Here is a 21,924-nt window from a genome sequence, read left to right as displayed (position 1 = left end):
GTACAAGAGAGAAATGTATTTTAAAAATTGCTGTTCCTTCTAGAAATAGTGGGAGAGAAAATAGCCTCCTTGAGTTCATAAAATCATTGCACTCTGCACTAGTATTTGCTGTTTTGTATAGTGGAAAATGGATAGTGATAGTAGCTAATGGTGTTGAATTGCATGTTTAGAGCCTGTAAGAAACACCTACATGGTCACATGATTTAAGCAGCTTTTGAGTGTAGGTCAAACTAAAGCATGGTGAACTCCAGCTCAGCTGTGAATACTGTCACTTTTATTCTCATTTATAAGTGGACAGGTTTCAAGCTTGCTCATTTGATGTTAAAAGCAAAAATACTGGATGTTTGATTTACCTGTGAATGTTAGATAAGAAATACTGGTTCATTATTCATGTAATTTACTTTCTAGTACTCAAGTATATTCTGACATTTGTAAGTACCTATGGCTGCTTATTATGTGCATGGAAAGATAGAATTAAAACTTTTGAGAGAGTACAAAATGAGTTCTGCCATGACTGTTACTTATGTGTACTGACAGTTTGTGGAAAAAAATGTCAGGTATTTAACTCTCCTGATTCTGAGCATAAATAGTTGTTCTGTTTTCCCTCTGGTCCAGAAAGCACTGGTGTGTGCTTAGCTAATTTAAATGAGTAATAGAACCACTCCAGTAAATGAAAGCATGTTCATTGTGTTTATGAAATTAGTCCCAGGTGTAGTCAGAATTTACTTCACTGTTGTTTGAATTGGTAGGAAGTCTGAAATATTTGAATTGAACTTATAAGAGTCTGCAGTTTTAAACCTGTTTCTTAATTCAAGAACAAGTGGGCACTAAAGAAAGTTTTAATGGCAAGTATATTTATTTCTATTAGCCCTAATAAATGGTTGTACATAATACATGGATGGCCTCAAAAATCAGCTAGTGAAAGTGTGTCTGACTTTTGTGGATTTTCAAATACATATATATACATGTTACAGTTGCATAGATGTAAGGATGGTCAGAGTTGGGTTTGGATAAGGAGAGTTTGTGGCAACCTCAGAGAGGAAATTCACACTCCTGTGTATACTGTATAACTGCTTTCAGTGATATATTAAGCTTCCTTTGAAGCAGCAAATGCTGGATGTATCTTTAGATACTGTGCTCGGTGGGAAAGATTGCCCTGGAGCATGTGGACAAATCAGTTCTGGACAGATCTGTGTGATAAAATTATATAAGCTTGTGGAGATAAATATTTTGAATCTGACAGAACTTAAAACTATCTAAAAAGTAGTCACTAGAAATGATAATGATCATTTGAATGTAAATAAGGGGGCTAGTACAATGTGTAGCAATTATAAAAAGCCATGAATAATTGGCATGTTTCTGGTCCTGTAGCTGTGGGTTCACTTGTAGCATCTATATGAAAAATTTAAATGTGAACGTTTATTCTAATCCCACAGTTTTCTTCTATTTGCATCCTTTTGAACTTGTTGTTCAGAGCATGTCTGCAAGAACAGCAGAATTGAGAACTCTTGTAGTCTTTTAATCCAGTCTTCTAGTCTTTGGCGACTGTGCTTGCTTAGACCAGTCTTCTTTATCCAGGTATAACATATTGCTGTAAATGTGTTCAGGTGATTTCTTCTTTAAATAAGCTGTGCTTCTGAGACTGTTTTGGCTCATGCTAAGTAATTGGAAAGCAGAGTTTTATATGTGAAATAGGAATTTTTTCTGTAGGAAAAAGCTGAGGCCAGGTACCTCTCAGAAATAGAGATGTCTTTTTGTATAAAAAGTATTTTACAGTGAATAGTAATGTAGTTTAAAGTCAAAGTTCATTGTCAGATCTGAAGCTGCAAATACAAAGATGATTTTTTTTTTTCCTCTTCCAAAAGAGTAGGCTTACATGGGAAGTTTGTAGTTGGTAGGTCTGCAGTACACAGGTCCCAGAATATTCACAAGTAAGGCAAAGCTGATCTTTTTCCCAAAGCAACCAGTCTAATTTAGATACATAGGATCCAGTAACTACAGTGAGAAAAATGTATCCCAGGAACTTTGAAACAGGCCCAAGGTTTTGCTATTTTAAAGCAATACACTTTGGGATTTTTTTGTCATTGTTAACACTTCAGTTTCTTTTAATAGGACTTTCCTTTTGAATGTGTTGGTCAGTTTGTGGCATGTGGTTTTGTCAGCTGAGCCCTATTAACTCAGTGCATGTGGTTAGTCCATTCAGATTATGAAGTGAAGTGTTAAAAGCTAAAGATTTTGACAGTTGAAATGAACTAAATTTCAAAGCTTGAACTTACAGGTCTATGTGGAAGTGGTGTTCTTGAAGTGGTGTTCTTGACTTGGTTAAGTACAACCACCTAAGATTATATATTTTGTAGGCTGTTTCCAGTGCTGTACAGATAATTTGCCTTTGAAGAATAGTTCTAAAAAGAAATAATTATCAGTATAATGTATTTTACATCTCTTGATGACTCTTGGATTTATTTTTATTGTATTTTTATTCTTCTTGTCTTTCAAGTTGGTTTTGAAGATTATGGACCAGACTGTGATAGCATGAGGATAACTGCATTCTTGGATATTCCTGGCCAGGACAACTTAACTCCACTGGCTCGTCTAGAAAAATACGCCTTCAGCGATAACATATTTAACAGGTAAACTTGATGATAACTGACTGATAGTATCATTGATAATAGTGTCACTACTTCTGTTGTTCTTCTAAGCACATACCTAATATTATTTGTTTCATTAACTTTTGTGTAGCATTCCCATAAATATAGGTTTTCATTCTTGGTTATCTGAATAAGATCTCTCGATTCCATCTTTATGTTGGGACATGGGGAAACTTTATAATTGGTATGTCTGAAAGCTCAGAGAAGAGCCTGGTCATCTTTATGGTGCCCATTTGCATTTGATAAGTTCCCCTCACATCACATCTATGTGTCATTGGCAGGATATTAAAACAATTAATATGTTGTTACCTTCACAGGCAGATTATTGCCAGAGGTCTTTTGGATATCTTTCGAGATTTCAGTAATAATGAAGAAGACTTCCTGACTGTAATGGAAATAGTGGTCAGGCTCTCTGAAGATGCAGGTTTGAAAGCTGTTGTTATTATTATCATCATCATCATCTTATTTTACATTAGCTGAAATACAGATGGCAATAACTTTTTCTTTTTTGAAAGAAGAAACTAAATCATCTCACAGCAATACCCATAACTTTTTTGTCCTTCTGTTTTGAAGCATTCTGCATGGTGGCTGTGTAAATGAAGGCTCTTACTTAGTATAGGTCCCAAAGTAATATTTTTCAAGGAATTAATCACATCTGAATGTGTGGTGTATGTAGTCCAGTACAGTTGTGTGTTTTAATACTTCGTGTGCATACATTCATGGTGATTGGGTTTTCTAGCTAGTGCTCTAATTCTTTTTATATATTTGGGATCCCAAGTCTCTGGACTGTGATGTATGTAAGCCTGTTCTGTTTTACTCAGTTTTCCTTTAAGAACAGGCAATCTCAGTGGTGATATTTCTTTGAATATTTTAATTTTCCTCTACTGTGAAAGCATTAGACAAAAAAAAAGGCTACATTTTTTCTCAAGATACTTGATCTTAATTTCACACTTACTGATATTGCTTTGACTTTCTTTTTATTACTAGAGCCGACTGTACGTGCAGAGCTGATGGAACAAATACCTCCTATTGCCATTTTTCTGCAAGAAAATAGACCAAAATTCCCAACAGCATTTTTTGAATACCTTATGCCCATAGTAGTGAGATACCTCACAGATGTTAACAATCAGGTAGGAAAACCAGACTGCATGAGTCGCATTGCTGGAAAAAATCTGTGTGGTTCAGTGATTTTAAGGCTTGAGAAAGAGATAATAGGAAATTCCATGTGGATTGGTACCCAGCTTTTATGTAGAGCTTTGTGTTTTGCTTTCAGCACACTCTGCTGGGGAGGTCTGAGGGGTTGTTTTATAGCAGATAATGCGGAAACTTACATGATTTTCCTGGCAGCATATTGATGCAGTCTGTTACAGGAGGCCTGACTTAAAAGTCCTGTCTTTTTGGATTCTCTTCAGAATTTGATGAAATGTCACCTAATGATTATATTAAACTGTAGCATTTATTATTAATTCCTTATGAAGTAAAAACTGAGAGATTTTTCTGTTTGTGGTTTATTTCTTTTCACTTGAATCTGCGTGTTCATTGAAAACATGCTTTTTCTGTTTTTTTTTTATCAATGTATTCACAGTGATGTATGTTTATTTGCTCATGTTAATAGGTTAGAAAGGCAGGTCAAGAAGCACTGCTTATACTGCTAGAACAAGATCTTGTTGCTCAGAGTGACATTGAAAATAAGGTGTGTCCAATTCTGTTGGACCTCTCTGCTCCTGACAGTGATGATGAGTACAAGGTAGAAGCTGTGAATGTAAGTAAATTTGGAAGAAATCTTACATCTTTTACTTTTTTTTCTTTCTTTGGTCACATAGAATCATAGGATAGTTAGGGTTGGAAAGGACCTTAAGATCCTCTAGTTCCAGCCCTCGTGCCATGGTCAGGGACACATCACACTAAACCATCTCACCCAATGCTCTGTTAAACCGGGCGTTGAACATTGCCAGGGATGGAGCATTCACAGCTTCCCTGGGCAACCCATTCCAGTTCCTCACCACCCTTAAAGAGCTTCCTCCTTATATCCAATCTAAACTTTCCCTGTTTCAGTTTGAACCTATCACTATAGTCCCTAATGAAGAGTCCCTCCCCAGCATCCTTACAGGCCCCCTTCAGGTACTGGAAGGCTGCTATGAGGTCTCCACGCAGCCTTCTCTTCTCCACGCTGAACAGCCCCAACTTTCTCAGCCTGTCTTCATACAGGAGGTGCTCCATTCCCCTGATCATCCTCGTGCCCTCCTCTGGACTTGTTCCAACAGTTCCATGTCCTTTTTCTGTTGAGGACACCAGAACTGCACACAACGCTCCAAGTGAGGTCTCATGAGAGCAGAGTAGAGGGGCAGGATCACCTCCTTCAACCTGCTGGTCACGCTCCTTTTGATGCAGCCCAGGATACGGTTTTCTTTCTGGGCTGTGAGCGCACACTGCCGGCTCATGTTAAGTTTCTCATTGACCAACACCCCCAAGTCCTCCACAGGGCTGCTCTGAATCTCTTCTCTGCCCAGCCTGCAGCTGTACCTTCTTTTTTGGTCACATTTGTTCTGTCTTTTAGCAATGCTATTACAAAACTCCTAGAATAGAACAACTGTGTGAGATACTCAAGAGCATAAAGCCCAGAAAACAAAAATTGTACTTGCAGTCTTAGTGTCCTGAGAGCTTTACATGAATCGTTGACCTTAAACTTTTTATATCATTTCTATTTTGGTTTGTTTTATTCTTTCCCTATTTATTAGTTGTTGTGTTGGGACTTGAGAGCCTGGTGTCGTGATACAGTTAAACCTGAAGTACACTAAGCTGTTAAGCCTTGAATATGCAGATTTCTTAGTCATTTGTAGTATTGAGCACCAAATAGCTTTAAAATGCAGTTGGTTCTTGGCAGCCTTGTTAAAATTCTTATGTTCTCAAACAGTTTAAGTTTAAAACATTACCGTGAAACTTGGTAGAGCAGAAGTTGAAGTGATGGTGTGATCTTAATTCATAGGCATATATAAAAAACAAGCCCTTCTCACTTTCAAGAAATCACTTGACTCCACAGAAAAGTGCTGGTGTGTAATTACATTTCATCATGGGTATCTGACACTTGACCTGTAAATCAGTTTTACCAGCTACATTTTCCTCTTCCTTATTTGGGAGTTGGGTAGTGCTTAGGCAATTTTCCAGGCTGACATCTGAGCACCAGATGCATTTTAAGAGCTTGAAGATTTGTTGGAAAGTCCTTAAATGGTGTCTTCCTTAGTTCTTCTTTGGCATTCTATTTCAAAGGCAAACATTTCTAGGAATAAAGCCTATGTTTGTGAAGGTAGAAAGACTAAATATGAGTACTGTTAATCTAACAACACTTCTGTAAGTGGTAAATTCCTGGTGCTACAGGCAGAGCAGCTGAGTAGAAATGTGCATAGGAGCTCCTTCCTTTTTACTTTTGCAAATGTAAGAATTGCAGCAAGTTATCGCAGAAACTGGGAGCTGAAAGGAAACATGCAATCCAAAGCACCTGATTTTTCACAGCAGAAACAAGGTTTGTAATGGGAATTGAAATTGACAGTTCCTCAGAGAAAGCTAAATTAATGGGCATGTTACTAACTTTAGTTCTGCTGTGATGGTAACTCCTAAAATTTCTGAGGATCATTCCTGTAAGGAGTGCATTAGCTCACGTATATAACTAATTTGTTGTACACTCTACTTTCTCTCGTGTTGCCTGGCAAACTTGTATTTTATCATGTTGTACAAGCATATAAAGAGCTGGGGCTGTTCTTGTTTTTAAGTATCTGAGTGGTCCTGATAAAGCCAAGGAGCTTATTTGCATGCTTAAGCTTGAGATATTTCTAATATGCTTAAAGATTATGATTTTGTGTACTGGCTAATGCAATGGAACTTTTGTCTTCTGTGTACAAAATACCAGTGTCTGCCACATTGTAAAACACCTTGAAACTGTTTTTATTGAAAGTATTTAACTGGATATAAAAGACAATGAATTACATGCAGAAATGTTATGCTCATCAGGCACAGAATAATTTTAAATTAAAGCTATAGTTGTGCTTTGCATCAGACAGGTGTATAACAGTATGAATAATGAGTAGCAGTTAAACGTATTTGATGGTAGTTGCTGTCTTGGAGGTAATTTTTAGGATAAATATTTGGCTGTGCTTAGAAGCTTTATACTTTTCTTTTCCTTACGCATATTCCCCTCTTGATTTTTAGATAATCTGTAAAATGGCTTCCATGTTGAGCAGAACAACAGTTGAGCACCTGCTGCTTCCTCGTTTCTGTGAACTGTGCAGTGATGGGAAATTGTTTCAAGTCCGAAAGGTTGGTGTGTTTTCAACCCTAAACCACTTAAAAATGAATTTGTATGTGGCTGTTCAAATAGCTTCCTGAATAATTTAGTCATAACTTCAGCTGATGAACTTTGACAGTGTCTGGAAGAGCAGTTTTATTGACATTGTTATAGTTTCTCTCATTTAGTAAAGAAACAAGTAACAGTCCTTGGTGAATAGCTTTGGTGTAGCAGTTAAACTGATCTTGTATTAATAGTTTTGCATAACCTTTTTTTTTTTTTTTAAGCCACCATGCTTTTTATGGGATGCAAACAAATTACTTGATCTCTACCATCTTATTGCAAAACCAGAAGTTCAAAAGTAATAGATATCTGAGACATTCTTCCTTAAAATAAATAAATAAATAATCTGGTATTATTGAAAAGAGAAATCCCTGAAGTGTAAGGTTTACTTTAATTCATGGTCAAGTACAAAAGGAAATTTGTAGCATAAGAGGTCTTCAAGTATTTGGTAGACTTAAGGGTCATGCAGAGTTTCAGCTTGGTCCTTAACAAGCTGCACTTGCTGGAATTTGAGCTGCATTATGGCTTTCTAGAAGGGAATGAATAAATCCTGTATTAACACAGCCCTGTCTTAACTGATTTCAGATTTTGGCAGCATTTTTCCAGCATGAGGGGATGTCCATTTTGCCTTAATTATAGCATTCGTAATGTACTGTAAATGGCACTAACTTGAGACCTTGATTAAACTTTGCTTCAGCAAAGTACTTAAGCCAGTCACAGCCATAGCAAAGATAGTTCTGTCAGTACATGTAAGTCCTGACCTTCGTATCATGTTCAGTCTGCTTTGGTTTTGACAGCTGCTGTTCAAAGTAATTTAAATTTTCTAGTAGGCTTATTGTCCCTTTTAGTGATTACTGAATTAGGTGATATTCTTCATGCAGAAACCTTTATTACTATTGATTTCAAGGGCATGTGGCTTATGGAAGCTTGCTCTAATGAGTCTTTGTTCAGGATGAGTTAATATTACAGGATGTAGTTACATGGCTGAAATTTGAGTAGTCAAACATATGCAGTTGTTACATGGGATAAATAATGCATGGTGAAGCTGATAATAAAACTAATGCACTTGAAAGAGCCAGAATGTTATTAATAACTTTTTTAATTTCTTAGATTTGTGCAGCTAATTTTGGTGACATTTGTAATGCAGTTGGGCAAGAAGCCACAGAAAGACTGCTGGTATGTAAAAATCAAAATCAATTGACAGGAATTGAATTTCTCAGTTCAGAAGGTTTGGTGATGAGTTCTTGTATTATTTTCTTTATAAATTAATCAGTGTACATGAATTTTTTATTGATTTGGCTAAAGCTTTGGTTGCAATTATAGCGAAACTGGGAATGGCTAAATATGCAAAGTTCTTGTTTTGAAAAATGATTTTTAAAATGTAATTGACAGCATATATACACACACACTTTAGAATTACTCTTTTCTTGCCTGAACTAGATGATCAGTCAAGTTACAGTTCCAGGAAAAATAGGCCATTGATAGTTTTCTATTCTTTCCTAGTGCATATAGTTATATCTAAAATCCTGATGAAGTAAATGGGAGACAGACAGTTTTTCTATTTCCTTAGTTGGTCTATACTTTTAATCTGTCCTTGTTTCTTCTATCTTTCACTTACTTTATTTTCTCTTGAGTTGTCATTGTCTAGAGTTTCCAAACAAATAACTTAATAGTAAGTTGCTGCAGTCTGTTTAACTTTTAATTATTGGTTTTGCTTATTTTTTGGCAGATTCCCAAATTCTTTGAACTCTGTTCTGATAGTGTTTGGGGAATGAGAAAAGCTTGTGCTGAATGCTTTATGGCAGTGTCTTATACCACATCCCCAGAAGTTCGCAGAAGCAAACTATCCCCACTGTTTATCAGTCTTATTAGTGACACTTGCAGATGGGTAAGTCACTCGCTCTATAGCTAATGTGTAGTCCTAGATAGATCTTGCCCATTAATGGGCAAGTCAGGAGTGTGCTATAAAAGTTCTCTAAATTTGCTGAGATTAAGAGTCTAATCTACTGAGATCTAATCTCTTCTCTAAGATAGTATCTTATTTTTCCTCTCACTACTTAAAATTTGTCAACAGATTTTTCTGTAAGTATATGCGCTCTTCTAAGAATGTTGCTTGTGTTAAATGTCTTGAAGTAGACAATGATGTCCATCAAATTTATTAACCCCTAAAATGTTTCTATGACTGTAGATAATGCTTACTATTCTAACACTCTTTGCTTAAGTGTCACTTACTTGGTAATTGGTTATTTTATTTATTATGAACCAATTGGTTCTTAGTAAAAAATGGAACCAAATTTTTATTTTCCAGCAGTAAGTCTGTGGGAATTGCATGAATCCAGGCTGTTGTCTTTATATTATCACAGGTTCGTCAGGCTGCTTTTCAGTCTCTTGGCCCATTTATTTCTACCTTTGCAAACCCTTCGAGTGCTGGTCTTTACATTCAAGAAGATGGGACACTGAGTATCCAACAATCAATGCAAGATGTGAATTCCAATTCCTGTCAGCCAAGCAACAATATAACTTTAATGTCCTCCAGTACAAATGTTACATTGTCCAGGTAAAATCATGGGAAGGAAAGATGGTGTGTTGTAGTGAAAAAGAAGATAATTATTTTTGTTGCTTTTCATGGCTAAAAATCTCAATTTGAGAATATAGTTCTAGAAAAGGTATGAAGGGGGAGGACACATATGTGTCCAGATTAGTACAGCCATTTCGTTGGAAAACTCGCTTTGGCCTCACAGGAGAGTAAAGGGAAAACTGCTGAAGTAAAGCACAGTTGTAACCAATTCTGTATTTTTTCAGGGAAAATAAACTTAGGTAGTTGACACTGGTTTTTATGAAGTATTTAGCTGAAAACATGCTAGAAAATTTTCAGTTTTATTTGGATAATTCTGTGTGTCTATTACCAGTTCAGAACAACCAATGGAAATCAAACCAGAATCATCGACTGAAGAGACTTCAGCTGAAGTTCATACAAAGCTCTCTGTTGAGAACCTGAATGAAGATACACAGGAGGAAAGCTCATGTTGTTGTACCAATCCCGAAGATGATGTGTCTCGATTGTCTCAGGGTGACAGAGTTGCTGCTGGTGTCATAGAAGTCACGAAGGACAGCAGTTTTCCTGGAACGAACTCGAGGCTACAGTCTGCTGAGGACATATTTAATACTTTTCTATACTGGCGCCCTCCTCTGCCTGATATAAGTCAGGATCTGGAGTTGCTTCAGTTCAAGACTGAAAAGCATAAAGATAGTTGTTCAGTGCCATGTAATAACTGTGTTGCTAGTAATGAAATAAAAAAAGTTCTAGAAAGCTTACAAGAGCATATAGATGATCCCGATGTTCAAGGTGAGACTTCACAGCAAAATCTATTTCCTCTGAGCATGTTTTTTCCTAGCCTTTACAAAGCCTTTGACTGCATTTTAATTGGCAGTAATTACAGTAGAAAGTTAAGCAACAGCCTTCTTTCACAAGACCTGAGTTCTTTTCAGAACAGGTGGGGAAGTGTTCCTATCTCCTGTTCATATGAGAAATAGGTTTGATCTAACTACAAAAGAGAGAAGGGCTTGTTGAAATCTGTTTGAAACCATCTTTAAGTACTGTAACCAAGTACTGTGGTTAGGGACAGAGCTGCCTGTTATCAGCTGAATTCATCTGGTGCTCTTCATCTTTAAAGTATGCTCGGGTGTTTCCTCTTTAAACTGTACTTGTCATAGGCTTGTGCAGCTATGCGCAAATACAGTTTGTCCTAACATTGGTGATAGTGGTAAACCTGACCTTTTGTTTTATATCTACTTCAAAAAAATGATTCAGAGATGGTTTCACTAATTCCCTCCTCTGCATAAAGTTTTTCTCAGAAATGTTTAAATGCATATTGATGCCTTTTACAAGCAGTTGAATCAGTTAAAGAGTAGAGCAGAAGAACTTGTGTTAAAGTTTGACAGTATGAAGAATGGGAGGACAGCCAGTATGCTGTGATGCCTCATTACAGGGGATTACTGGACATACCTTTCAGTAGTAGAAACTGGTAGAATGGATCTACTGAAATAGTTAATGCCTCCAAATCATTGCTTTTTATTTGTGCTGGTTTTGTGGAATAATAATGGGCCTCTTCTTTCTAAGAGCAAATGTTCACTAATACATCACTTCTAGATTAACTAACTACAAGTTTAACGCTTTTAAGTGCAGAAGAGAGTAAAGAGGCTTCTTTTGCTTTATACAGCTCAGGTCCAAGTGCTGTCTGCTGCTCTCAGAGCTGCTCAGTTTGATTCTGTTGGTGACTATGAGACTAAAAAAATGAAGGAAAGCAGTGGCAAACTCCAGAACAAAACTATTTCCGATGAAACAACTGTTTCAGATGCTACCTGCAGCCAGGTGGAGGAGGACACTCTTTCATCCCGTGCCTCCCAGGATAACATCAGTGACCAGTCTACCACCTCTGTACTGAAAAGTACAGTAAGTATGCATTGTGTTCCATGTCTGAAATTAATTCTTACCTGTTTTAGTAGTGTGTATTCGTGTAGTGCCTGGCATAATTGATCTGCTTCTGATCTAAAGCCTTTGAACATTACTAGTCCAGAAATGTTACATGCTACTTTAATTAAAAAAGAGAAAGAAAAGCTGTCAAGGGTTATTATTTCTGTTTGCACACAGGTTACTTAAGGGTGAAAGTTTTGCAGTAGTTTTGTAGGTGGCTTTGGGTTTGGTTTTTTTTTTTTAGATGAAATGTAGCAAATAGTCTCACCTCTTCCTGTAATGAATCTAAAATTAGTCTTTTATCATCAGACAGGAGGCTGAATCATGTGGTGACACATGCACAGTTCCTGATTACTACTTCTTGATTATAATGTAGAGATAAGAGTAAAAAGAATTGTTTGCACAATATTTAATGTTGTTGGAGCTAATAATGAAAAATAAGGGAAAGCTCTTGTTTAGAAACTAAAATGTAAAATGGTGTGTGAACTTCTTGAACTTTTGTATATTTTAGAAGCTTTAAACCTTTAATTACTTTGAAGGTATATGCTTCATAACTTCATAGGCTTGGGGGTTTCCAGCAGTATCAAAACCAAGTAAAGCTTCTTTCCTGATACTGACTGACTTGGAGCAACTGCTAAAATGTCTTAATATAACTTAAATGCATGCCAAGAATAAAATATAGTTAGGAGTATGGTAAAAGTTACCTGTCGTGGTTTAAACCCAACCACAAACCTCGTCCACTCACTCCCCCCTTCTTGCCCTCCCCCTGCTTCTGGAGGGATGGAGAGGAGAATCAAAAAGAATGCAACTCCCACGGGTTGAGATAAGAACAGTTTAGTAACTAAGGTATAACATAGATCACTACTGCTACCACCAATAATAATAATGATAAAGGAAATAACAAGAGGAAAGAATACAACACCTCAACACCAGCCAACCAATAACTCGCCCCACTCCCCCCAGCAGAGCACCGACCGATACCTCCTCCAACCCTGCAGTCCCTCTACCCCCTTCCGGGGCACTCTAAGTTACATCCTGGGCATGACGTGCTGTGGTATGGAATACCTCTTTGGCTAGTTTGGGTCAGGTGTCCTGTCTCTGCTCCCTCCCAGCCTCCCCTCCTCCCTGGCAGAGCATGAGGCTCAGAAAAGTCCTTGGCCAGACCAAACATTCGAGCAGCAACTGAAAACATCGGCGTTATCACCACTGTTCCAAGGCCAAAAGATCAAAACACAGCACTGTACTAGCTCCTAAGAAGGAGAAGAATGACTGCTGCTGCTCAACCCAGGACAACCTAAATCTGTATGACTGTTGGGTTTATTGTGTTGAATTAGATGGGTTTTTTTTCGAAGTAAGTCTGACTACTGTTCCCCTTGCTGCTGCTATGGTCTTAATAGTGTTTTCCTTAGTGTACAACTCTCTTTCTGCATTTGTATAAGCACACTGAATAAGGCTTTGTCTGTAAAAGGCTGTTCTGTATCTGAATAGCATTGTTCTGTAGCGTGATGCTTTGAAATATCCTAACCAGCAGTAATTGTGATTTCACTAGCTAGTGTGTCTTTTTACAGAACACAGAGGAACAACACAGAGGACCCAGTGTATTTTTAAAGAAAGAGCAAGAAAGTAATTTGCCACTGGATGATGACAAGTCAAAATTACAGGTGGTTAAAATAGCAACTGCTTTGTTGGAGTACTGGATACAGTTCAGTTAGTGCTTAATACAGTGATATCTTTTGCAATTGATCAGTTGTAGAATGTGAAGGAATGCTCTGGGCACTTGAGCACAATCCTGTTTTAAATTGGAAAGCAAGAAATTATGTTGCATTTTTGGTGCGCAGATGCAATCTGTGCAGCCAGGGTGGAAAGTAACTGTACTGTTTTGTCACTGGACTTACTGTTTGTTTTCAGCAAAAAGGATAGTTTCAGTTTGCTTTCATGCAACATGTTAAAGTAATAATTACTGTTCACTGCTGTATCTTAGTGAGAGGATCATGAGGAGTCACTTTGTAAAGCTGGTCCAAAAAAGTGTGGGTCTTGCCACTCTGTTTTGCTGCCAGCTGGTTGGTAGCAAGAGAATACTGTAGCAACAACTGTATTTTCTTTCTGTTCTTAAAATGTGTGTTTCTGTCTTTCTCTATAGGATATCATACCTCAGCCTTTATTAGACCAGTACTTGTCAATGACCGACCCAGCTCGAGCCCAGACTGTTGATACTGAAATAGCCAAACACTGTGCGTATAGTCTTCCTGGGGTGGCCTTGACACTAGGCAGGCAGAACTGGCACTGCCTGAAAGATACATATGAGACACTGGCCTCAGATGTACAGGTAAAACAATAATGATAAATCGGAACCCTTTGTAGCTTGCTTGTTCAGTTAGTTATATACTTAAGGGTTTAAATATGCACTAAAAATATAACATTCAAGATTTAAGTCAGATTTCACGAATGATTTTCTACTGCTGTGTAACTAGCCCTGTTTCTTCTGCTCTCTCAATGTTCACACAGGTGTAGTTCGAAAGCTTGTTTACTTTAGTTCTGGTGCCTAATCTGTCACTTCTTACGCTGTTTGCAGTGGAAGGTACGTCGAACACTAGCTTTCTCCATACATGAACTAGCAGTTATCTTGGGGGATCAGCTAACAGCTGCTGACCTGGTGCCAATTTTCAATGGATTCTTGAAAGATCTGGATGAAGTGCGTATTGGTGTCCTTAAACATCTATATGACTTCCTGAAGGTAAGAAAGTGTAATTTAATTTCTCAAGATAATTTTTTTCTGACTGTTATATAGAGTGTTTTTAATGAGATGTGCAGGAACTAATAGAAGTTTAGTTTTGTAAACTGTACACTTTTTGTGTGCGTATGTGCGTGTCTGTGGCTTTTTAAAGATTACTCATGTCTCTTCTGTCTCATATCCCAACAAAATATCAAGATTGGAAAGACTTTGTTAATGTACTTGTAAATGCCCCTGTTTTCTAACACAGTTAGCTGCTACTAATTCCTGTGAAGGAATTAGTATTTTGTGCAGCTGAGCTGGAAAGTTGGACCATTAACAATTTGTGTTTGAGGCTGGGAGTTGCTGCATAATACACACAAATCCTTAAAGTGCTTGGTTGCTTGGTTTTATGCCCAGCGATGGTACTTGCTATCCTTGCAGAAGTCATGACTCTTCTGGATGTTAGTTCTGTGTGTCCAGGCACTCATCTGATTTGTGTGCATGGTTTTCAGTAAGCATCTTGTCAGTAATCACTTCCTTTCAAGTAGGAAAATGCACATAGGTATGAACGGTGTTATATAGCAGAGAACTGCAGGTATGGAATTTTACCAGTTTTATGCTAGTAATGTTTTTCTTTTAGTTACTTCATGCAGACAAAAGGCGAGAGTATCTTTATCAACTTCAAGAATTTGTGGTGACTGATAACAGCAGGAACTGGAGGTTTCGTTATGAGCTGGCAGAGTATGTGATTTGGTTAACTTCTGATTTTTAATCTGTATTACTAATCTGGAAATAGGTAATTGCATTCATATGCTAGCACATCCTAAGATTTAAAGGTTTACAACCCTTTATTTAATCTGTTGGGGTTTTTTTGTTGCTGTTGGGGTGTTTTTTGTCAAGTTATGTGGCAGTCAAGTGTGACAAATGTCTGCAATTATACTAAAATGGAGAGCTGGTTCACTTGCAGCTCATGAAATATGACAATCTGATAGATACTCTTCAGTGAGGTTTCAGATCTTATTTAGTTCTAGACTGTCTTGTAACAGTGAGTGGAATGTTATGTAAAAAGTCTCTTATGTGTATGAAAGAAAGCTTTTAAAAATAGTTTCTTAATTTGGTGTTTCCACATGACTGTGTATATAATGGAGATAAAGTAACATCCTACAGTTCATTGTCTACAAGCCCTGTTGATATCTGAAGCACTCAAAGAATGTTTGTAGGCATAATTTGCAGGCAAAATCTGATCTTCATGCTTATATCATTTCTTTGTTTGGGCTGTTGAGGTTTTGCTGTCACTTTGTAGTTTGGCACAACAAAATCTCACTCCGGTGCTGCAGGAGTGTTATACAGCAGTTCCCTGACACGTCTAGTGGAGAGCTGTTGCTTTGTAGTTGGTTTGTGCAGGCTGCTGGTAATGTGACAGTGGTGTGGCTAGAGTGAGTTCTGTGCAGTTCAAAGATACAAACTATTTCCTGAACTGTAGATCTCTACACCAAAGTAAACCTTTCATTTTTGCTTTGCTGGAATAGTGGGCTGAAGTTGCATTGTATTGTTTGTACCTTTTGTTAGTATTTGGGATAATTTTGATTAATTATTGCACCTGCTTTGGATAGAAGTTTCTCTTGGACTCATTGAGGGATTAAAGCATATAACTCCTCAAGAGGTGTGTGCACTTTTTAGAAAGTAAAGGGAAGAACAAACTATTCAAGTGCTTCGTAGTAACTGTGGCATTTTTGAGGCTCCAAATGATCCTTCCCTGTGTTTAACAGGTGGTGTAATGACAGCAGGTTGGTGTAGCGCTTACTAGAGTTAACCACTTTTTTTTGTTCCAGGCAGCTGATCCTGATACTGGAGCTCTATAATCCCAATGATGTCTATGACTACTTAAGACATATTGCACTAACTCTCTGCTCCGATAAAGTTTCAGAAGTCCGGTGGATCTCTTTCAGACTGGTAGGGACAATTCACTTCCTGACAGGAGATAAGGATATTTGAGAGGGATACTTGAAATCACTGTTTTCTTTCAGACAAGTAGGGCAGAAAGAGATGTTTTAATAAACAAGGTAAACAGGATGGGAAAAAGTGAAAACCTTCTGAAGTATTTTGAATTGTCAGACTTGCACAGATATTAAAATTTTTGTTTGTTACATTTGAATTACACATGATTTTAGCAACTGGATGAAAACCAGGATATAGAACATTCGGGAGATTTTTGCCCCAGTTCTGGAGGGGGAAAAAAAATGCTGATCTTCCCTCAAAGTTAATTTGTTATGAACTTCATCATAATGCCATCATCCCATAGATACCCTGAATGAGGAGAAAGATTCCTTCAGTCTTACTTTCTTCATGTTGCCATGGAAAGGGGCGTTATTTTAATGGTTGTTTTAAGTTCTTTTTAGTGTTTTCTTGTTTCATTTGAACAAACAGCTTTTTTGTAAAGCTTATACTTATTCTCCAGAATAAGCAGAGTATTCATAAAGTCCTGCAGGTGCAGCTGATTGTACTGACTACAGGTTTTGGTATCCCGCTGTAGGATGAAATAATGGGGTTTTTTGTTAACCTTTTAAGGGCTCCAACTTAAATCTCGTCTCTGTTTTAATTCCCTGCCCCCCTTGCTTCCCAGGTTGTGGCAATACTACAGAAGTTCTATGCAAACAATGCAAATGCACTGGGATTAAATTTCATTAATGAACTCGTGGTGCGGTTTCGCCACTGCTCCAAGTGGGTTGGAAGACAAGCTTTTGCCTTCATTTGTCAGGTTGGAATGTTCTCTCTGTGTTTCTATGTATGTATCTAATTTAGAGCTAGTTTAGGGTGTTTCAGCAATGTGGACAAAACTGAAATGTGGACTCACAAGTTTTTCTGTCATTCTTTTGGGTTCTGTGACTCTTGAGTTCGCAGAAAATGGTGGCTGAGTTGGTCTGGTCTCAGTACTAGTATGTGGCTATCCAGTTGGAAACCGCGGTACTTGCTTTGGTTTGTGCCTCCAGCTGAAATAGCTGAGCTTTCTGCTTTCTGGTATCCCAGTAGCAAAGTCTAAGAATGAAGTCCTAAACAAAGATGTATTTTGTAGTAATTTAATATGCTGGGATAAAGGTTCACAAGTGCTCTTCAAACTACCTGTGAGTGCTGGATGGCAGAACTATTTCCCTCCTTATCGCCACTTACCCCCCTTCAAACCAAAAATGCTTACTTTGGGAGCAATGAGAAATAAGGATTGGGTGTTGAAAGGCAAAAGGGTGATACAGGCAAGAGAACTATATTTCCTAAAATATAGTTCACAGAAAAATAGCTGCACTTGTTGGGTCATCTTCAGATGAACTTCAGAACAGTAAGACATGTTTTCATAACAGTATTTCAAATGTTGTACTTGCTTCACCAACATAGTGCATTTGTTTAATAACCAGGCCAAATTAAGGACAGCATAGGAAGGAATGGCAAATAGTGTATTATTAACATAAATCTTGCTTGCTTCTCTTTTGTGTTTATCCTGTAGGCCGTAGTAGAAGAAGAATGTATGCCTGTCGACCAGTTTGTTGAACACTTACTCCCCAGTCTGTTAAGCCTTGCTTCAGATCCTGTGCCAAACGTAAGGGTTCTGCTGGCCAAGGCTCTAAGGCAGACCTTACTGGAGAAAGGTGTGGTCATCAATGTCCTTTTAAAGAGCTAACATCTAACAAGTGCTGGCTTTCCTGCCACTGCAGTTCTTTATCTATTGGCTTAAAAGGCTGTTTGGTTTGATTATTACTGAAAATGGAATTACACATTGTAAACTGGGATACTGCATTGAAACTTAGTTTTAGGAATGTGTACTGTGGTGTTTCTGTGTTAAAATATTTATCATCCTTAAAGGGCCAGAAATTGGCATCAATAATCTAATAACTGGGTTTTCATCCTCTAGAGGGCAGTTATGGCCTTCTTTAGAACCAGAAGTGCTGCAGTTACTGGTGAGGGTTGGGTTTGGCATCCAGCATGTGTTTGGCAAATACACTTTTTCTTAAACATAACATTAGATTATTTTGATATATTTCAAACCTTTATGTCAATGCAATAGTTGCATTTGGGGTCCTTCAGGTGAATTGTTACACCTTTTTCTGAAATGGTTTGTTTTGTTATTTTAGTCTTAAGCCAGGAAATAATGTAATTGTTTGCTGCTACAGTTTTCTGTACTACAGTTCTTTAAAAACAACAAAAAAATCATCTGAGCTCAGATTATTCAAAGGAACATGCACAGAGATCTCCTATCTGTCTTTCAGAATAAAGTACGGGGAGTGTTTTGTAGCCCATTGTACAGCAACAGCTTCCTGAGCTTGCTTTTACTTGTTGATACATTTTTGATTTAGGGCTCAGCAAAAATAATTTATCTTAGAAATGCTTAAGGACCTAATAAAGTGAGTAAGAAGCAGCATATTTCTCTGTTGCCTTCCTTAGCTTCCTGTAGTTTTTCTAAGGAGCCTATATATTGAATGAGCTACCCCAGATGTTTTTGGCATCCTCTGTATTTCTTATGCCCTAGGGTTTATTCTTCTGGCTTTGATTAAAATTGTTTCTTCTCTCCTTCTAGCTTATTTTAAAAGCGTTGGCAATCCTCATCTAGAAGCTGCAGAAGAGACCATTTTAGCCCTGCAGTCTGACAGAGATCAAGATGTGTCCTTCTTTGCCACCATAAAACTAAAACAGGGTAACATGGACAATACTACCATTGACAAACAAAACTAATGTGGTGCTCTGCAGTAAACACTGAACATCACAATGGTTATTCACCTTGTGTTCACAGTTAGTATGAATACTGTGGACAAATAAGAAGGTTGTTGTTACCTACTTGACCTGGAAAGGTTGTATTAGAACTGTTGGGGTCTTCATTTCATGCCTGTGTTTCATTTAAGGCTGTATTTTTGTCTCATATGCATGAGTACGTCCTTTTGGTCTTTTGTTTCTTTGTAAATGTGGGTGATAACTGATCTCACCTGCAGGTAAGTATTTCATGTAAGTCCTACACCATACTCAGTGTTTCAGTGTAATTGAAATTTGTATTTCATTTTTAACAAAACATTTACAGTAGTAGAATGGTCTACTATAAGATCAAAATGGTTTCTAAACCTTCACACCTGTTTTATAGCAAACCTACATGAAGATACTCGTCACTGTCATTGTAGTTTTTTGTATTGATTCAAGTATTGCATTTTAACTGAAAAAAGTGTATATATGTGAATAGTTTTGATTTTTATCAAAAAGCAATGAAGAACTTAGTTCTGTATCAGTGGAAAAGAGCTCCAAAGTAATTTCATTTTATTCTGTTAGAATTAAGGCATGGTTCATTTTTACTTAATGTGATATTTTTCAAAGCACGGAGAGCTCAAGATTGTATATTGTGACTTTTCTATTAATTTGTGATTTCTGAGCTGTACCCTTACAGGTGTTAACATGCCTGTTCTCCTTACTGCTGGTTCTCCTAGTCGTAGGTAGACTGTACATTTCCCAAACTGAAAGTTACTCATTCTGCCCTGGCAAAGTCCAGCTCATCTAAGGGATTCAGTGCATGCGCTGTATCTGTAGAAGGGTATGACAGAATCTTACAGGATTTTGTTGTTTGTTTTATATACACCTCATTTGAAAGAAAAAAAAAACCACACCAAAAACCAAAAAAAAAACAACCCACCTTTTAACTGATCCGGTGTTCAAATGCCAAACTGGTCACTACTGTATTCCTAAGAAAAAGAAGGAACTCTAAATTGTGAAAAACCCCAGCTAACAAATCTTCATGGAAGAGGTAGTGACACAGTTTGCTCTATGACTTGCTGATTGTATAGCAAGGTTTGGGGCAAATGATAAATGAAGGTTTCAGAGAAGGTTTCAGAGATCTGTAATCGAAAGTAGGACTTTTCCTGTGTGTTTAAATGGGTGTTTTGGAAGAAAGAATATACAGGTAGAACCAAGTTCTGTTACTGAAATTGGATAGCTTCTGACCAGTTGGAAAATTATAAACTGATACCTTTTGGTGAATCCTGATCTCTGTTGTGTTCCAGATAATGTGGGGCCTGAAAAAAAAAGCAAGTCTTACTTTCTTAGATTGGAGTTTTGTCCTGTTCAGAAATGGTTAAATACTAAAGAATGGTTTCATGTAATAACAGTTACTTTCTCTGAACATGATACTTTATTATAGTTTCCCTTTAGTATGAGTAGTAAATATACTCCTTATACTAGTAAGTAGTTCACACAGGTGAAGGTTTCTACGGAAATTACTGTTTTCTTTTTTGTTCCGTTTTAAATCTGGCTTGTCTGCAGTTACAGCAAATGGTTCCTCAGCTGGGTTCTGTGTTTTTGGAGGGCTCAGTTTTGTATAAGTTTAACTAATCTTGTATTATAATATGTACAGTATTTGTAACAAATTGTTTTCTTGTGAGACCACAAAATGCGTTTTGGAAGTGACAGGCAGAAGTTTCCACTGCTGGTATAGCAACAGTGTAAACTCTGCAAGAGTCTACATTTAATTTTTTACAGGTTTTTTATAATTTAAAGCAAATGCTTCTTCATTACAGGCTTTTTTATGATTGCAATTTCTTAACAAAAAGACCTCTCGAGTTAATTTTTTTTTTTTCCTAGTTCTAATACCTTTTTTTCTAATGCTGGCATTATACTGATATTTTCTAACAGTTCAACTTTTCTAAGGCCTTTCTGACAAGGTTTTACTTCTGGCTTTTATTATAAGTTCATTAAATTTCTCAGCACTGAACCAATTTTTTTAAGTGTGTGTATATGTAAGTATGTTTGAAATGTACTGTATATAAATTAAATCCTTTGAACATTAACCCAACCCAGATTTCTGTTTGTCAGATATTCTTAAATAGTTACCTTTTTCTTGCAATAATCCACTGGAAAACACAGGCTTCCATCTGTTTTAGCATGTTTGGTTAGTGTTCACTAGGAGTTTGTAATTAGAGTATGTGTAAACAGTAAGCCACCAGCTATAGAAGTTCACTAAAAGACTAAACAAAGTTCTTTGGTTTTAACAGTTTTTTGGTGCCTCTCTGGCTCCAGAAATCAAGTCCGGCTTAAATGATATGATTTCAGTAGAGCATTTAAAAACTCTGTTAAAACTCTACAGTTGCATGCTCTATTGGGGTCATTGTAGTTTTGGGGTGAGGGGTTTTTGGTATACAATATGCAGGTCTATTAAACAGGTTTACCCTCTACAAGTTTTGTCTCTTCTCTAGTTTAGAACTAAACCAAAAGATTCAGCATGTCTAAGGGCTGCACTTTACATCTTGTACTAGACCAATGGACACAATGATGAATAAAGCAGCGTGTTTGCATACAGTTCTCTGGGTTGTTTAAATTATGCAAATATAAGTATTTTAAAAGCCAGATGGAGCAAAGTTAGGTAGTTGAACCACTTTCATATCAGCTGTTAGAATCTCAGTTTTAAACATTTCTAGCTAAGGAACATGAAAACGCTGGTGGGTGCAATATTGCTTGGATGCTATAGGACATTATCAAGCACTTGTAATCCAAAGCATGTTAGTCATGTTGCTTAGAACTCAGCCTCACTGGTATCTTGTGCGTGATATGCACTTGGCATCAGTCAGGAGGACTGCCCCAGTGGCAGTTGTGTATGTACACAGTGTTGTTTAGAGCCCAGTTAAGTGGGAACACTCTGGAAGTGTTGTTCATTTGTTGGAATAGAGAATCTATGTAACTTTCTGTTTGTATTTATCTCAATAAATCCTGTCACTGTTTTATAAACCAA

At 37.2% G+C, this 21,924-nt stretch overlaps 1 protein-coding gene across 3 annotated transcripts in view; it reads left to right on the top strand.

Moving 5' to 3' along the window:
• The window catches only part of LOC136020700 (serine/threonine-protein phosphatase 4 regulatory subunit 1-like), a 24,949-nt gene extending 3,025 nt beyond the window's left edge, over positions 1–21,924 (top strand). For 2 of the 3 annotated variants that reach the window (XM_065692033.1, XM_065692031.1), the window contains 18 exons: positions 2,498–2,630; positions 2,966–3,072; positions 3,636–3,778; positions 4,264–4,410; positions 6,852–6,959; positions 8,101–8,166; positions 8,720–8,878; positions 9,354–9,547; positions 9,900–10,336; positions 11,211–11,443; positions 13,033–13,125; positions 13,605–13,790; positions 14,037–14,198; positions 14,818–14,918; positions 16,010–16,130; positions 16,801–16,935; positions 17,674–17,815; positions 18,742–21,924. In XM_065692033.1, coding sequence (XP_065548105.1) covers positions 2,498–2,630; positions 2,966–3,072; positions 3,636–3,778; positions 4,264–4,410; positions 6,852–6,959; positions 8,101–8,166; positions 8,720–8,878; positions 9,354–9,547; positions 9,900–10,336; positions 11,211–11,443; positions 13,033–13,125; positions 13,605–13,790; positions 14,037–14,198; positions 14,818–14,918; positions 16,010–16,130; positions 16,801–16,935; positions 17,674–17,815; positions 18,742–18,896 — 2,822 coding nt within the window. In that variant the 3' untranslated portion in view covers positions 18,897–21,924. The remainder of the gene's footprint in view (positions 1–2,497; positions 2,631–2,965; positions 3,073–3,635; positions 3,779–4,263; positions 4,411–6,851; positions 6,960–8,100; positions 8,167–8,719; positions 8,879–9,353; positions 9,548–9,899; positions 10,337–11,210; positions 11,444–13,032; positions 13,126–13,604; positions 13,791–14,036; positions 14,199–14,817; positions 14,919–16,009; positions 16,131–16,800; positions 16,936–17,673; positions 17,816–18,741) is intronic. The other variant, XM_065692034.1, reaches the window with a different exon arrangement.

The sequence above is a fragment of the Lathamus discolor genome, chromosome 11 (genome assembly GCF_037157495.1).
Source record: "Lathamus discolor isolate bLatDis1 chromosome 11, bLatDis1.hap1, whole genome shotgun sequence".
Lineage (NCBI taxonomy): Eukaryota > Metazoa > Chordata > Aves > Psittaciformes > Psittacidae > Lathamus > Lathamus discolor.
This window is presented reverse-complemented; position numbering and strand designations above follow the sequence as displayed.